General features: G+C 38.8%; 1 protein-coding gene across 1 annotated transcript in view; it reads right to left on the bottom strand.

Annotated features, from left to right (window-relative positions):
• The window catches only part of Emc2 (ER membrane protein complex subunit 2), a 37,083-nt gene extending 26,484 nt beyond the window's left edge, over positions 1–10,599 (bottom strand). Inside the window, exons 1-4 of the mRNA NM_001113785.1 lie at positions 10,536–10,599; positions 3,877–3,990; positions 1,293–1,357; positions 834–919 (exon numbers count right to left, since the gene is read on the bottom strand). Coding sequence (NP_001107257.1) covers positions 834–919; positions 1,293–1,357; positions 3,877–3,990; positions 10,536–10,575 — 305 coding nt within the window. The 5' untranslated portion in view covers positions 10,576–10,599. The remainder of the gene's footprint in view (positions 1–833; positions 920–1,292; positions 1,358–3,876; positions 3,991–10,535) is intronic.
• Between the last annotated feature and the right edge of the window lie 8,299 nt (positions 10,600–18,898).

The following is an 18,898-nucleotide window of genomic DNA, read 5'->3' as shown; positions in this document are numbered from 1 at the left end:
TGCCAAGAAGTGCATGCTGATAGGAATCTGATATAGCTGTCTGCTGAGAGGCTCGGCCAGAGTGAGACAAATACATAAGCAGATGCTTACAGCCAACCACTGAACTGAGAATGGGGCCCCACTAGAGGAATTGAAGGATTGAAGGAGCTGAAGCGATTTACAACCGTATAACAACAATACCAACCAACCAGAGCTCCCAGGGACTAAACCACCATCCAAAGAATACACATGGTCAGACCCATGGCTCCGGCTGCATATGTAGCAGACGATGGTCTTGTTGGGCACTAATGGGAGGAGAAGACCTTGGTCCTGCCAAGGCTGGACCCCCAGTATATGGGAAGGTCAGGTCAGGGAGGTAGAATGGGGTGGGTGGTTGGGTAGGAGAACACCCTCATAGAAGATGGGGGAGGGGCAGATGGGATAGGGGATTTGTGGATGGGAAACCAGGAAAGGGGATAACATTTGAAATATAAATAAAAAATCTAATAAAAAAGATGAAAAAAATATGCTCTAAATGATGATCATGCATTTCATGTACTTTGAGAGTATATGCATAAGTATGTGTATGTTTCCCTCAAAGCCTAGGAAGTTGACAATATCCTTTCTTAGAGGAACAAAGCTCAGAAGTCTTAATATTGACTTGTCAAGTCAAAAACAGAAAATGTGGAAAATGAATTATACTTTATGCCAAACGTTGCTTCCTAGAAGTGTGGGTGGGGTTTGTATCGAGAAGCGCTCTGATGTCAAACAGAGCTCAGGAGCATCAACGATGCACTATAGAAACGGCTTCCGCATCTGCCCATGCAATTACACTGTTCACTAACCATGTTTACCTTTCCATAGCTTCAAACCGCATTCCCGTTAACCGCTTAACTCTGTGACTACCAGGGAATTGTCTTCTTAACTCCTGAAGACAAAACTGAAAACATAACAAGTTAAACGAAACAATGACTTGAGCAACTGCAGTTCTATCTCATAAGTAATCCATTAAAAATGGTCTAACCAGTTTCTACTGTGCCCCAAAGTATGTAGTTTTATTTACTGTTTTATTGGTACGGGTATTTTATTCATTTTCTTTGTGTGCATGATACTAGAGAGTGAACCTAGAACCTTCTGGAAGCTAGCCAAGCATCCTACTACTGAGGTACAACCTTGGCCTTGTACTTAAAGAAGCATTCAAAACTTGCCATAGAAAGCACTCAGTACGTGTCCCACAGTAAACCTTAACTACACATTAATTTATAACTCATAAAACAAATATAGGGTAAAATATAATTAGTTTAAATACTTACCAATGCCAAGTCATCCCGACCATAGTCTAGGGCTGCAATCATCACCTGCTCATATATGATCCAAACTACACATATAAGATAGGAAAAACACCTGAATTTAATGTAGAAATTTCCCAAACAGAAATTAATAAATTCTTCTACTTTCAAATATTTTAGGGACATTGCTTATTACTGAGAATTATTAATTATATCACTTTTAGAAATAAAATACTTTTAGAATTTATTTTTATTTTTGTTTTTAATTTATTTTATTCACAATTATTTTTAACATTTTTATTACTTATTATTTATTTTTTATTTTTAAATTATTTTAGAAATAAAAATTCTTATGTTTTGCAGGCAAATGGATGGAACTAGAAAATATTATTCTGAGTGAGGTAACTCAGACCCAAAAGGACATGCATGGTATCTTAGCAGAAAAAAGCACAGAATGCCCAGCATACAATCCACAGAACTCAAAAAGGTTAGCAAGCTGAAAGGCCCAAGTGAGGACGCCTCAGTCCCACTAGGGAGGGAGAAGAAAGCAATCACAGGAGGGGAAAGGAAAGGAAGGTCCTGGGTGGAAAGGGAACCGGGAGCGGAAGAGGGGAACATGATCTGGTATTGGGTGAGGGAAAGGGACTGAAGCCCTGAGGTCAGCAGAAAAAATGGAAACAGGTGACCTCAGGAGGTAGGAGGTGGGGGGACCCTCCAGAATGTACCAGAGACTGGGGAAGAAGAGACTCTCAGGACTCAAAGGGAGGAACCTTAAATGAGATGCCCTGCAGTGGGGAGTGGAAACTTATAGAGCCCACCTCCAGCAGAAAGACAGGGGATCAAGTGAGGGTTGGCTTTGCCACCCATAGTCAAAAGCTCTTACCCATAATTTTTCCTGTCTGAAAGAACTGCAGGGACCCATAATTTTTCCTGTCTGAAAGAACTGCAGTGACAAGAGTCTGAGGAATAGGAGGTCCAGTGACAGGTCTAAAGTGAGCTCCAGCTCAAGGGGAGGCCTCAAGGCCTGACACCACTACTGAGCTTATGGAGTTCTGACAAAAAGGAGCCAATCATGACTGCCCTCCGGAAGACCCAACAAGCAGCTGAAAGAGTCAGATGTAGATATCTACACCCAACCAATGGACAGAAGCTGCTGACCCCTGTGGTTGAATTGGAGCAAAGCTGAAAGAAGCTGGGGAGGAAGGCGACCCTGCAGGAGGACCAGCAGTCTCAATTAACCTGGACCCCAGAGATCTCTCAGACACTGCATCACCAAGCAGGCAGCGTACACCAGCTGAGATGAGGCCTCCAACACATGTACAGCAGAGGACTCCTGAGTCTGGGTTCAATCAGAGAAGATGGACCTAGCCCTCAAGAGACTGGAGGCCCCAGGAAGTTTAGAGATCTGGTAGGGTGGAGGTAGGAAGGACATACTTGTGGAGACGGAGGCAGGGGTTGGGAGGGGGGATAAGGGGTGTAGAACAGTCAGAAGTCAGAGGGTGGACCAGGAGGGCAGGAGGGGGATAAAAATCTGGGGTGTAAAAAGAAAAAAAAGATTAAATAAAAGAAAATAAAAAAGATAATGTATACATTCAACATCCCCCAAAATTCTTAAGTTTAGACTTATACATACTAAATTCTAAAATTCTCTAGGAAATACATTTTGACCACATTAGAATGTCATTCTGAAATCTACAGTGGCCAAACATTTACCAGCTTCGTGAGCCTTTCAAACAGAAGTGCGTGTTTAATGGTTTAACTACAGTGGTGATTTGAGTAAGATTGTCCTCCACAGTTTCTGGCACTTGAAGACTTGGCTGCCAGTTGTCTAGGGAGGTCTAAGAGATACGGCCTTGCTAGAGAAGTCCCTCTCTAGGGCAGGATTTGAGGTTTCAAAGCCTCTGCTTCATGACTACTGACCAAGAAGTGAGTCTCCAGCCACTTCTTGCTGCTCCTGCCACCATTACAGACTCTAACCTAGAACCATAAATCCAAATAAACTGTTGTAGCTCCAGCTTCTGTTGCTGTGATGAAGACCATGGCTAACAGCAATCTGGGGAAGAAGGGTTTACGTGCTCTAACAGCTTTAAACTTATCATCCAAGAAAGTGAGAGCAGAAACCAAGGCAGAGGCAACGGAAGAGTGCTGCTTATGGACTTGCTCAACCTGCCTTCCTTTACAACCCACGACCACCAGCCCAGAGGTAGCCTCGCCCACAGTGAACTGGGTTCTCCCATATATATCATCAGTCAAGAAAATGCTCCAGGGGCTTGCCCAGAGGACAATCTGGTGGGGACATTTTCTCAGTTGAGGTTCTTATTTCATAAAGACTCTAGCCTGTTTCAAGTTGACATAAAACTAGCCAGCTCAGACTTTTCTATTAGCTGTCACAGTAATGTTCTGTATCACAGCAATAGAAAAGTTAATGGATATAAGTACCAACAACTGTAAACTAAATTATAGTACCTCCTTAAAGTACCATTCATCATATCTCCTGCAACAAAGGAGGGATGTAACTAACTAGTAAGTAAAATGTTAATAAAGACCCTTAAAGATGAATAATCATGAATATGACATGCTGAGCCTGCACAAATAACCGAAAACTTACTGTCGTCCCCAAGCTTAGATGCATAATCATTAATTAATTCTTCTCCAACTTCCATAATTTGTTCACTATTTCTTGAATTTTCTTCTCGCCATTTTCTCATTTTATCTCGCATTTCTAAAAAAAGTAATATTCAAGTTCTTTACACATATACATATATAAACATATGAGAGATGTCAAAATACTGACTAAATGAAATCAACTATTTACATAACGAAGTGAACTCCAACTTCTAGGCAAGTCTGTGATATCACAACCATCTTTAATTGTAAAGAACATCATGCCACAGGTCTGCTACATGCACTGTATCACTTTGGGCAACAGTAGGTCTTAGTTGGAGAGCTGAAGGCAAATACAGACTACTTTCTAGAGTTTGGTAAAAGTCAGAGATCATTTTCTAAATAGTAAAAAAAAGCATACTATTATATTGAGATATCTCAATATATTCAATGTATTCTTATAATTTGCTTATGGATATAGAAATTTTCAATAATTTTCATAAACTAAGCTATTAACAACTAAAGGATATTAACCTCACATTTCCTTCATACTACACTGCTAAGCTAAGAAGTAAATAACGAAAGAATTACAACAAAGGAAGTGTTTAAATGAACTTAGTAGACAACAAGAGTAATGTTAGTAAGATCAATTGTATTGTTAGCTGCATAAGACAGGAGAACAACTCTGCAAATTACAAGTCAACAGGAAATTTTGGGATAAGAACTCTACTGTGGTATGAATGCCTCTCCCTACGTTCAGGAATTGGAAATCTGATTCTGAATACAACCAGACTGTGGTGGAACCTTTAAGGTGTTCTCAGATCCTATGGCTTTTGTCCTACTGAATGGATCAATATCCGTATCACAGGAGTGGGCTGAGAGGAGTATTAGTTATCACAGGTGGGTTATTTACAACAGAAGAGGGTTCCTGGTTTTTTTTTCTTTTTAAAGAAAAACCCCTTATGTTTTGCCTGTACACAAACTTTTGTCCTTCCCCGGGAGTTGAGAACCAGAATGCCTTCCCCATAACCACTGGCCGAAAATAGGTAGGTAAATACATAAATAATGAAATAAAAATCCCAGTCTGAAGAACTAAGATCTGAGTATAATGAAAACCAAACCCAAAGTATTTTAAAAGCATGTTTAAACTGGTTCCTTTTACATAACAGGCTAAATGTTTATGATTCTTCAAGTTAATTAAATAAATACTTAACTAAAAATCCAAGACCTTAAGTGGTGACGGGCCTATGGAAGGCAATCAGTGCCCTCACGAGATGTAAGAGACTCTGTCTTCTCTGCTTTCTGCCATTAGCTGTCTATCCTCACTAGACACCGTATCTGCCAGGAGCTGCCTCTCTACTTCCTATCCTCCAGAACCGTATAGAAGGAAAGAATTTATGGTTTAAGATGTAAATTGTGATGTATTTGCCGTATTGGCCTGAACTAAAACACATAGCTTAGGTAAAACTAAGTATCTACCTGAGAGCATACATCTTTCCTATTTTACCTGTACACACCTATCAAGAGAACATACCTGAGAGCATACATCTTCCTTATTTTACCTGTACACACCTATCAAGAGTGCAAATGCAATACTCAAGCTGCTGCACTGCAAGTCTCAACACTGACACTTTATACCTGGGTATCTGCTGAGTTAATCACTTTGCATTTCAACATTCTCATCTACCAAATGGAGATAAAAAATAATACTTGTATAACTTGGCTACTGTAGTGAGCATTATTAATTGTGTGTGCTGAAAACAGAATTTTTGCTCAGTTTTATGCATATTGCTATTTTGATGATTCTTCCTCAGTCAGTCACTATTATAACTGCAAACACTATCTTGTTCTGACTACGGTATCTCTAGCTTGCTCTGCACTTTGCATTTATATCAGAAAATTTAAACTTGACAAGAAACTACAACCTTAAGGCCAAATTTGTAGCCAATTGTTTTGCTAGCAAACTTTTATTAGAACCTACGTTTGGGGAGGTTTTGTTTTTCTATGCTGCAATGATACAAGAAGAGACAATACAAGCCAAATAACACACAAAAGCTGCTGACATTTAGAACATTTAGATAGAAGTACTATCTGGTTATTCTTTATTAAAAAAAAATATATGCTGATGCTTGGCTCCATACAAGATTCAGAAAGAGCAAAGGATCTAGTGAGAGGACTAGTATTAAATCACCTTTGCCTCATCAACCTGAAGGTGGTGATTCGGGACTTATCATTAAACATTTCTACCACTTTGGTTATTACATACACAGGATTACAAGTTTCACAGGTCTCTCATGAAACTTAAATACAGCAAAACCGAGAGTTCATGTTTGAACAGTGCTGTGGTTTGGATTTTTGTTTTGCTTCTAAGCCGATTTCGATTACTATTAAAAGATCATGCACCCGTGCACTCCTCATAGGCTTTACCAATCTTTCATTCAACCTCATTCACATGTTGCCCTCATTTATGTAGTCTGCATTTAGGACTCCTACTGTCAAGTAATTTACAGAAAACATTCTAGTAAACATAAAGCACCACAAAGGGTTTGGCTACCTTACGGAAGTAAAATAAGGGAATTTGGGGAGCATTCCTCCCTTGAGTGTACTTTTCTTTTTAAGCTGTTCCCCAAAGGCAGTACACTCTTCAAATCCAAGCTCACTTTATTACATACTATATATGTAATCTATTCACCACTCTCTGTACCTGCTATTAACTACTGTCTTTCTACACGGGGTAATATCAATAAAAGAGGTTACAAGGGGCTATCCTGTTCATCTTTCCCTAAAGACTAAGTCTCACTGTGCCAAGACACCTGGACCTCGAGAGATAAGGAAATAGCCTGCCTCCTACTCTGCTTCGTTTATACGAAACACCTTTCTCCTGTATTTCCTCCATTCCAATACACATTCTCAAAGACCACTTATAGACTCAGGTATATGAATCAGTATATATCTTTTAGCAATTATTCATAGTATCACAAATTTGGATCACCAAATCACAGTTACAGGACAATGAAATTGCCTTAGCTCTTAATGGATGGGGTGGGTACTAAATTTGAAGGCAAAAAGTAAGTTATTTCAGTGTACAGAAAATTCAGTAGAAGTGTTCTCCCAATTATGTATGGCAGTGACCTAGTGAGGTATGAAGTCAATCTAGTGCATTCCAGCACTTGGCAGCAAATGGATGCAGAGAACTTATTAAAAGAACAGTGTGAAAAGAATGAAGTAAACCTAGGGGAATTCTATTAAGAAGCAAAAGCGAGGGGCTGGGGAGAAAGACAGTGCTTGCTGCAGAAGGATGGATAAAGACCTCAGTTCCAATCCCTAGAACCCTTGCAAAAATATGAACATGGTGACACCCCCCTAAGTTATGGGAACACAGGTGGATCCTGGAGACCCACTGGCCCATCAGTCCAGCCAATCAGTGAGCTCAAGATGTAGTGAGACAAGCTGTTTTGAAAACTTAAGTAGAATCCAATAGACAAACACCCAGCAGGAACTTATGGTATCTACATGCATACACACATATATCATACACACATATACATACAAAAAGATACAAAATCAAAATCTTGCATAGAGGGCATTACCTGTAATGGCAAGTATAACAGAAATGTATAAAATATAAACATTTGAATTGGCAAAGTGTCTTCCTAAAGACCTTAAAGAAAAAGTAAGACATAGAAACCAAACTGTTGATACATATACAACACAGTCCCTGCTCCTCAGGCTCAGAGAAAATCCTGGAAAGGGGACAGGAAAGGTAAGAGTCAGCAGATCATAATGTCAGCTGTAAGACTGTATCTTCTAGATATGAGAAGCTGCATCCAGGAAATGTCACAACTGTGGTTTCTTAAGGGATGAAGTAAAAAAGAGGAATACAAACAAAATTCTCTGTAACATTTTTAAAAACTCATTTCATGTCTATTATATGCTAGGCACTGCCCAAGGCACGCTATCGAGCCATGCCTACACACATATCTCAAGAAACTTCGCTATTTTCCTTACGAGTCTAAATTCTCTTTCCTGCCTCCAATTTTTAAATATATTTTACATAACAAATGCTTTCAACAGGTCTTACAAAGTAGTCTTTCATTCTATTCATTAATATCATTTGAGACTTAAAAGAGTGTTAAACTTACTAAAGTCTTTTATATATACATTCCTATTACAAGAATTACAGGGGCTAAGTAGCTAAGAGCTCTTGTGGGGTAAGAGTCCTTGCTTAGCAAGCATAAGAACCTGAGTTGAATCCTTTGCAAAACATAAAAAAGGCCTGCTTGGCTCTAACCCCAGCACTAGGAAGGGGTTTGGGGAGGAGATATTGGTCACTGGGGGTTGCTGTCTAGTAGCCTGGCTTCAGGTTCAGTGAGAAACCCTGCCTCAAATAAATAAGGTAGAGAATGTACAGCAAGACACAGCTTCCTCTTCTGGCCTCTTTGTGCCTATGCATACCTACACTCTCATGTATGACATGTAACAAACACTACACAGAGACACAGACATTTACACAAACACACAGACACACCCATACATACACACACTATAGTGTTCTTTGGACCCATTTATGATGGCGATGGAGTTCTTCAGGATACAGCTGGCACTGTCCACCACATCTAAACAAAACTCCTAAGACAGGTTTTCAGGAAAATTAAGACTTCAGTTTACAAAAATAAGGAAACCGTGTTCTAGCCACTGAAGTGCCTAGACTAGAAAGCAAGAAAAGAGCGTGGACAACTTAGTGTTGGTTATTAATACTTTCAATAGTTCAATAATCAATAATTCAAGTTTCTTCCCTGTGTCAAGCACTAGTTACATAACAGTGAGCACAGTTGGCCTAGTTTCTTTCATTCTAACACAGAAAAAAATTTGAGGTAACATAAGCAAGAAAGTACTTCAATAGTAAGAAAACACATGATCCAGGAGCAGGTTTTGTTCAATTCAGTTGCTTGGGGTTTTCATTTTCTTGTTTTCCCTCTTTCCTTCTTTTGTAAATATGGTGGCAGGGGTAAGAAGATGCATGCTTAAGGGTCCTGCAATACGTAACTTTAGAGCATGATCCTGAGAGGCTAACATTTAAGAGTGAGGAAGGAGTGAGACTGTGAGGAGAGAACACTGTTGGTGGAAGGAATTGCTTGTGCTCCTAAGACAATTGCCTGACAATTTAGGCAATCTAGACAAGACAAGCTGAGCCAGCTCACAGAGTTGGCACCGGCAGTGGCTCTAGACAGATCTTTCAGCAGAGTGACATAATACTATCACCCAACAACAAAATCTTTTCGCTCAGGTTAAGAGCTTATCGACCACTTTAAAATAATTTCTTCTTTCATTGCTCAACAAATTTGCACAGCAGTAACTATTCGAAATCTAGTGATATCACTACACTTTAGAATGCCCACAGGAAAGGACGAAGCTATACAGAATGATTTTGTTTGCCAGCAGTGACATAATCCTTGTCCCTTGATTGTACACATTAATAGACCTTAAAAGCTATCCTTTACACACCGTCATAATATCACTTTTCAACAATCATGAAGTATTTATAACATTTAAAACACCCACTAACCTATCAACTTTACCACTGAAGAGTACGTGCTGACACGTACCTTTTAAAAATGAATTGACAGATTTGTTGTTCCATTAAACTATAAACTCTTTGAAGGTTGGAGCTGTGTATTACTTAACATACAGAAGAACTAGCACTTATATTTCTCTATCAATATAAAATCTTTTGCTCCTTAAAGTATTTCAGACACTTACTCACGATCAAACAATTCACGAAAATTTCACAAAAAAAAAAAAAAAATCCCACAAAAGCATACAGTGGGCAAATTAGCTACTCCAATACACTGTACTGTGTCAACTTTTGGGAATATGGACTGTCCATGGACAGAAATTGCATGTTTTTAAAAAAACTCATTTATTTTCTTAAGTATGACTCCCACCAACGTTTTTTGAAAGAGGTAACAGTTCACACAGAACTGATCCAAGATTTGAATATTTTATTTAAAGACTCTCCACTCTTGGTCAATCAGACAGGAAAAGTTGATCATATGTGAATCAAATTAACCAGTTACATTCTCCTTCAGTAAATGAATTGGCAGAAAGTAAGTAGGAAGCTATGCTGTGTGTGCTTTAAGTAGGTTTGACCAATGAATTTAAAAGGGGAAGGCATTCGAAACCCAGTTCTGAAAAGAGAACAAAATAGAAAGTGCATATTGAACCACATTTGTTTATGGATCTCCCACACACCTTGTCTATACAATTTACAAACACTTAGCACAGGCCTCACTGGACCTATCTCTTGGTTTCAAACAAGAGTCAACACACAAATCCCGCCTCAACCACGCCTCCCAGAAACCACATGCTGTGTGACAGTCGCAACCCCGTGTTCCTCTCGCCTCTTAAACAGAAGATGACAGAACCGGTGCACAGAGAGGCAGGTGGGACGGTGTACGGACCGGCAAAAGCGACAGGGTACGTCGCAGACCGTGGCTGGGCCCAGGAAGGAACCAGCCCCAGTCTCCACTAGGTTCAACCAGTTCAGGGAGAGCTGCCCGGCCGAGGACACAACGGGGCACGAATCTCTCCGGGGACTCTGGGTACTTCTGAACCATATCCCAGGGCTTTGGGTCTTCCTGCACCCTCCCCGCCCAACATTACCTTCCCAAGTCACATCGTAACGCTCAGTGACCTTCGCCATCTTCCTAGAACCTAGAGGCAGCGGGGAGAGAGGGCGGGGAGACGCAGCACGTCACCCGCTACCGGGCAATGGCAAATGACGAAACCATTTTTTATTGGTCGATAGAAGGGAATGGGCGGAATCTTCCTCCCATTTCTACAGCTCTTACGGGAAAGAGGGAGGAGCCGAAGGGACGAGGCCGGGGGCGGAGTCTGAGGGCGGGGCCAGCGGTGAGCTGCGGGAGCTGCTGAGTAAGGAGTCTGTGACACAACTAATCTTAGTTGGGCTGAGGTAACTTAATCTTTTTCCTGAGATTTTATCAAATGTGATGCCGACTCAGGGTTTTCATTTTCCTTTACACAGGTATATTCATTCTATCATAGTCCTTAGTCTGTACTTTATCTTCAGAGACCCCTGAAACTCAACGTTTTAGTCAAATATTTGCCCACTCCCAACTTTCCTCTATACATCATGAAAGTGGCTTTCTGTGGTCTTTTAATGTTCAGCTAAATAGAACAACAAAGTTTTGTGAAAGATTTGAAGGAGCAACTGTTATTCTCCATTTCCATTATCATGTCCCCAGAGCCAAGGAATTTTATGTTCTCAAGACAGCTCGGCTGCAGACCTGCATCCATAGTTAATATCTGTCTTATATTTAATTTCATTATCCTTTCAGATGCAAGTCTAGATTGAAATCTCCATAAGAGCAGCCAATGTGTAAGTACGTATAAAGAACGAATAAAGAATAAAGACACTTCAGCGCCTAAACTTTGCTTCTGTTCACTCATCTGGGGAGAACTTCCCACCAAAAACTTACTTTGAAGAAAGACTGGCTCAAAGGTGAAATGGCTGAATTGCACATCCCCAACAATGTGTTTAGTATTTCTAATGAGTATTTTACTGTGTAAACAGAGGATTTGTAAGCTGGGGATGTATGAAAATATGACAGATCACCCATAGTTAGGGGTTAGTGAAGAAGAGGCAATAGAGTTGAGACTGAGAGACCTATATCCCACAGCCTAGCTGTTGAAGGGTTTTTGTTTCTTTGTTTTCCATATCCTTAATGAGATATCATTGACAAAAGGATAGATAGATAGATAGATAGATAGATAGATAGATAGATATAGATAGATATACAGTGTATAGCTTAATGATTTGAAATTATTACCCCAAATAATTAACTTATCCATCTCCTAAATAGTTACCATGTTGGAAGGTAGAAAACACCTAATAGCTTTTTATCAAAATACCAAATATATGATGCGATACTGTTGTTGACTAAAATCTCCATCTAAACAAAAATGTACGTCTTTGATCAGCATCTTTCCATTACCCACTCTTGGCAATTTTTAAGTGAGGCAGGGGAAGGGAAGAACTTGTTGCTATCTGCCAGCAATGAGCCTGAAAGGACAGAAAAGGAAACTTATAAACCTGGGTTAGATTCTGAATTATTTTCTCCTCTGACTAAGCAGACTTAAAAAATTATTTCATTCAAAAAATTTAAATGCTTCAGTCAAATTCATATTCGTGTTCTGATAAGACAGTGCTGTGTAGAATATTGCCCCATACTGTTTCTCTTTCTTGCTTTCTGTCCCTCCCTCTCTCTATTTATATATCTCTAGCAATCTATCTCTATGTCTATCCCCATCTCTCCTTTCCCCCTTTCTTTCTCTTTTCTTACACCAATTCCTGTTACTTTTCCATCTCTCAAAGCTCAAAGGCAGACCTACTTTACAACTTACCTCTTCATTTTAGTCTTCCATTAGCCAAATGTCCCACATGCCCCTCCCCTCATTTTTGCATTTACTGAATTACTCTAAGTCCTCTGTGGGCCCCTCTCCTCTACTTCCCATGTAACAATCCAATACTTATCACTAGTCACACTGCGATTGGTCCCTTTGCCTCCCTTCCACCCATACTAACATATCGGAGTACACGGTGCTTCCCACTTCAAGAACTATTATTTAATGTGCATATTTTATAGGCAATTTCTTTCTAATATTATCTACTGTTATTAAAATGGGTTAACTACTGAATAGTGACTTGTCATAGGCAATACTCAACCCTCAGGAGCAGCGTTAAGATTGAGCCTGGTGCCTGGAACACTAATCTAACACAGCACTGCATCACAGACGACCTCCAGTCCTAACCAACAATCTGACCCCAGATAGTCATATCCCAAAAGATAAACCTAAGAAACAAGAAAATTTAAGAAAACTTGATGCCATCAAAAGTTACCAACCTCATTTAGATGTCCTCTAGCAAAAACGACTAACATAGAAGTTCATATATAGGATTTTAAAAGTGATTTTAAGTGCATGATGACAGGAACCGGATATAAATGTCTCCTGAGAGACACAGCCAGAGCATGTCAAATACAGAGGCAAATGCTAGCAGCAAACCACTGAACTGAGAATGGGACCCCCTTTGGAGGAATTAGAGAAATGATTGAAAGAGCTGAAGGGGCTTGCAACCCCATATTAACAACAATGCTCCCAGGATAGATGGGGAGGGGAACACCCTTATAGAAGAAGGGAGTTCGGGGATGGGATGGGGGCTTATGTCTGGGAAACCCGGAAAGGAAATAACTTTTGAAATGTAAATTTAAAAATCCCATAAAAAATTGTAAAAAATTTAAATCTGTTACAACTCAAAATGAATTCGAGAATTATCCCAGAGGATACAGACAGCAAAATGAAATAAGGAAGTTCATCCATGTTGTTGAAACAGAATTTAGCAAGCAGATAAAATACTGGAAAAAATAAATACAGAATGATAATGGAAGTGAAAAATAAAATAGGTCAAATAAAATGTTAAGTGGATATCCTCACCAACTGAATGGATGTTATTGAAGATAAAATATAATGTCTGAAGATATGAAAAGAAAAATAAAGTCTTGGGTGAGTCAGTCTAAGTTGATGATAATTTTTGAATGAATGAACAGAAGATGTTAAAAACTATAGCAGTAGTTACATATTCTAAATATCCAAGAATAAGTATTCCATGCCAATGTCATAAAAATTTTAATGAAATCGTGGAAGATATTTTTTCAAATATAGTGAAAGGAAGCCTATCCAGATATAAGAGGCATGCATACAGAACAGCAAAGAAGCCTAAATCTACAGAATAGATACTACACTGAAAATGCAAAAGAGAAGAGCCAAGACACATAGATAACCAGGCTGGTAAGAAAAACTGCCAACATTTCAATCCATCAACTAAAGAAGGGTTGAAATCTAATGACATGATCATGTGTTTTTTTTTCCTTTGAGTTTGTTTACATAGTGGATTTTGTTGATGGATTTCCCTATGTTAACCATCCCTGCATCTCTTGGATGAAGCCTACTGGATCATGATGGATGATGGTTTCAATGTGTTCTTGGATTCAGTTTGCAAGAATTTTATTGAATATTTTGGGTTCCTCAGAAAATTGGACATATTTCTACCTGAGGACCCAGCTATACCACTCCTGAACATATACCCAAATGATGCTCCAACATACAACAAAGACACATGCTCCACTACGTTGAAAGCAGCCTTATTTATAATAGCCAGAAGCTGGAAAGAACCCAGATGTCCTTCAACAGAGGAATGGATACAGAAAATGTGGTATATCTACACAGTGGAGTACTACTCAGCTATCAAAAACAATGACTTCATGAAATTCATAGGCAAATGGATAGAACTAGAAAAATAGCATACTGAGTGGGATAACCCAATCACACACACAAAAAAAAATAACACATGGTATATACTCACTGATAAGTGGATATTAGCCTAAAAGCTCGAATTACCCAAGATACAATCCACCAACCACATGAAGCTCAAGAAGAAGGATGACCAAAGTGCAGATGCTTCAGTCCTTCTTAAAAGGGGGAACAAAAATATTCATAGGAGGGGATATGAAGACAAAGTTTGGAACAGAGACTGAAGGAATGGCCATTCAGAGCCTGCCTCACCTGGGGATCCAGCTCATATATATACAGCCACCAAAACTAGACAATATTGATGAAACCAAGAAGTGCATGCTGACAGGAGTCTAATATAGCCATCTCCTGAGAGACTCAGCCGGAGTGAGACAAATACAGAGGCAAATGCTAGCAGCATACCATTGAACTGAGCACTGGGTGCCTGTTGGAGGAGTTAGAGAAGGGATAGAAGGAACTGAAGGGGTTTGCAACCCCATAAGCACAACAATGCCAACCAATCAGAGCTCCCAGCGACTAAACCACTACCCAAAGACTAAACGTGGACAGACCCATGGCTCCAGCTGCATATGTAGCAGAGGATGGCTTTGTTGGGTACCAATGGGAGGAGAAGCCCTTGGTCCTTCCAAGGCTGGACTCCCCAGTGTAGGGGAATGTTGGGGAGGAGGGAATGGGAGGTGGTTAGGGAGGGGGAACACCCTTATAGAAGAAAGGGATGGGATGGGGCTTATGGACGGGAAACCATGAAAGGGAATAACATTGGAATATAAATTAATACACACACACATATGTGTGTGTATGTATACATATACATATATACAATATATATATGAAGGGCTTATATCTCTCAATCTTTAAAAGATTATAACTGTAAACCTTCTCTAATATACCCAGCAAATGCCTGCCATAATTCATGGTGAAAGAAAAGCTTACTATAATAAAAAGCAAGCTAAAGGAATTATTGACCACTAAAGTAGCCCAACAGAAATTAGTAGAATGAATACTCCACTCTGAAGAAAAAGATGAGCACAATAAAGAGATTACAGGAGGAAAAAATAATGCTGCAAATGCTATATCACACATTAAACAAGAGAACAAGGAATTCTCAAACACAAAAAGGTAAATAAAATGACAGGGAACAATACACACCTTTCAATCAAAACTCTAAAATTATGTGTCTTAATTCACACATCAAAAAAGACAGACTACCTATTTAGAAGACAGAATATTTTTGCTGCTTCAAGAAACATTTTACCACTAAATATAAATACTATCCTAGGGTGAAAAATAAACTTTTAAAAAGGAACGGAAAACAAATAGAACCAAGAAACAAACAATTGATCCTATTCTAATGTCTACAAAACCAAATACTGTCAAAAGACATAAAGAGGGTATCTTAATATTTTATTGCTATGAAGAGACACCATGATCATGGCAATTCATATAAAATAAAGCATGTAACTGGAGATTGCTTAAAGTTTCAGAATTTTAGCCCATTATCATCATGGTGGGGGAGTATGGTGGCATACAGGCAGTTATGATGTTGGACATAGCTGAAAGTTTTGCATCCAGATCCAGAGGAAGCAAGAAGAGAAAGCCAATGGGCATGGCTTGGGCTGTTGAAACCTCAGAGCCCACTCTCAGTGACCCATGCCACAACAATCCCAATGATGCTACACCTACTAATCCCTGTCAGGCAGTGCCACTCCATGGTGAGTAAGCATTCAAATATCTGGACTGAAAAAGGCCATTTTTATTGAAACCACCACATTTGCCTACAGTTAACCTACAGCCTAGATAAAGGACAAGATAGAAGAGGTATGTTCCCACTCCCCAGAGATACTTATCCTGATCTCTTATAAACATTATTTATATCTTTTCATTAACCTATTTTCACTATGGGACAGATAACTGTATAAAAAATAAGTAAGAAACAATGGATTTAAATAGCATCATGGATCAAATGGAGCTAATTAGAAACGTGCAGACCATTCCACTCATACACCAAACAATACACATTCTTCTCAGCACCACTGGAAACTTTCTCTAAAATAGATCATATGTTATGACACAAGGCATATCTCAACAAATATAGGAAAATTGAAACAACATTCTGTATTGCATCTGACCACAATGGAATTCAACAAAAGATGAAACGACAGACAATCTGCAAACCCATGGAAATTGAGCAACACCCTATTGAATGAAGAATAGAGTGGCGCAGATATCATTAAAGAAATTAAAATGTCTTAGAAACACATACCCAATCCAATAATATAAATTGAGGGAAGTTCAGAGAGGAAGGTTTATAGCTCTAAGTACCTATACAATAAAAATTCAGAGAAGTTGTAAGTAAACCACCAAATGTTGAACCTTAAAACATTGGAAAATCAAATTACATGGAGAGAAATGTGGAGCAATCCCATTAAAATCAGGGACAAGATAAGGCTGTCCACTCTTTCCCTACCTACTCAATATATTGTTTAAAGTTGTAGCTAGAGTAATAAGACAACAAAAGAATATCAAAGAGGATACAAATTGGAAAGGAAGAAGTCAACGTATCACTATTTGCAGATGATATGATAATCAACTTACAGAATTCTACCAGAGAGCTCTGACAGCTAATAAACAACTTCAGCAAAGTGGCTAGGTTCAAAATTAACTCAAAGAAGTCAGTAGCCCCTATCTGTAAAACGTGATAAATGGGCTGAGGAAGAAATTAGGAAACAATACCCTTCATAATAGTCACAAATAATATAAACTATCTTAATGTAACTCTAAAGATTTCCACCATATCACAAGGACACACTCCACAATATTCATAACAAACTTATTCTTAACACTTAGAAACTGGAAGCAACTCATATGTCCCTCAACTGAAGAATGGACACAGAAAATGTGGTTCACATAGACAATGGATACTATTCAGCTATTAAAACGAAAGACATCATGAATTTTGCAGGCAAATGGATGGAACTGAACATATCCTGAGTGAGGTAACCCAGATCCAAAAGGACATGCCTGGCAGAAGCCTAACAAGGCCGTCCTCTGAAAGGCTCTACCATCAGTTGACTGATACAGATGCAGATACTCAGAGCCAAGCATTGGATGGAGTTCAAGGACCTCTATGGAAGAATTAGGGGGAGGATTGAAGGGGATGGCAACTCCAAAGGAAGACCAACAGTGTCAAATAACGTGGAGCCTTAAGAGCTCCCAGAGACTGAGCCACCAACTTAGAAGCAAACAGGGCTGGGTCTGAGGCTCCCAGCACATGTGCAGCAGATTACTGCCCTGTCTGGCCTCAGTGAGAGAGGATAAACCTAATCCTTTAGAGGTTTGATGCCCCAGAGTGGGGCGGGAAAGGGAGGGACAGAAGTGCCCTCTAAGAGGTGAAGGGAGGAAAGAACTACTTTGATGGTGGAACCAGAAAGGGGCAACAATTGGAATTAAATAAAGAAAATATTAATAAAATGCAAAAAAGAAAAAAGAACAACACAATCAGTAAAGTTGTAGATGAAGAGAAATAATGAGGATCAAGGTTGAATTAGTAAAAGATAAATAATGTAATAAAACAAATCAGTGAAACAGTTGGGTTTTGAAAAGATAAATAAAATTCACAATTTTTTTACCCAATACAAGCACAAAAGAGAGATGATCTAAATAAATAAAAGTGGAGATAAAATAAAAACTAGAAGAATTAAAAATTACAACAGATACTGAGATAATTCCAAGAATCATGTGGATTTACATTAATAATATGTATTTCTTGAAATTGAAAAATCTAAAAAATGTGGGTGAATTTTATAACCTACCAAAATTAAACCAATATGAAGTGAATAACTTAAACACAACTCAACAACCAATGAAATAGAAACAGTAGTAAAAAGTTTTCCAACTTAAAATCTAGGACCATATGGATTCAGAATACAATTAAATTAGATCTTAAAGGAAGAAGTAACACCAATACTCCTAAAATTTTTCTGTATAATAGGAAAAAAAAACCACTTCCAAACCAGTATTATCCTGACAGAAAAACCAGATAAAAGTCTAAAGGAAAATAGAATTATAGACTAATCTCACTGCTGAACATTGACACAAAAATTCTCAACAAAGTACTTGCAAACTAAATTTAAGTATTTATCCAAATATCATTCAAGTTGGTGATGAAGCTGACTTCATTCCAGTGAAGCAGGGAAGGTTCACATACATAAATCAATAAATATTATTAACTATGTAAAAGGACTCAAGTACCAAAATCATATGATCACTTCAATTGATTCAGAAATAGCCCTATGACAAACCCAACATACATTCATGATATTTAAACATAATGAGCATTATCCACGACAAACCAATATTCACCCATATGAAAAGTAAGTGGGGAAATGATATAACATGAAGTACGTAGAAAGCGGCTTGGAGAGGTGGTTTAAGGGTTAGGGGCACTGACTACTTGTCCAGAGTACCTAGTCTGTCTCAGCACACATGGAATCTCATAACTCTGTGTGACTTCAGTTCCAGAGGATCAATTGTCCTCCTTGTCATTGCACATAATAGTGTGCAGACATATGTGCATACAGAAAACCCATACACATAAAAATAAAATCTGAGCTAAAGCATGGGATGAGAAAGAAACC

This window comes from Rattus norvegicus, chromosome 7 (assembly GCF_021556685.1).
Source record: "Rattus norvegicus strain SHRSP/BbbUtx chromosome 7, alternate assembly SHRSP_T2T, whole genome shotgun sequence".
Taxonomy (NCBI): domain Eukaryota; kingdom Metazoa; phylum Chordata; class Mammalia; order Rodentia; family Muridae; genus Rattus; species Rattus norvegicus.
This window is presented reverse-complemented; position numbering and strand designations above follow the sequence as displayed.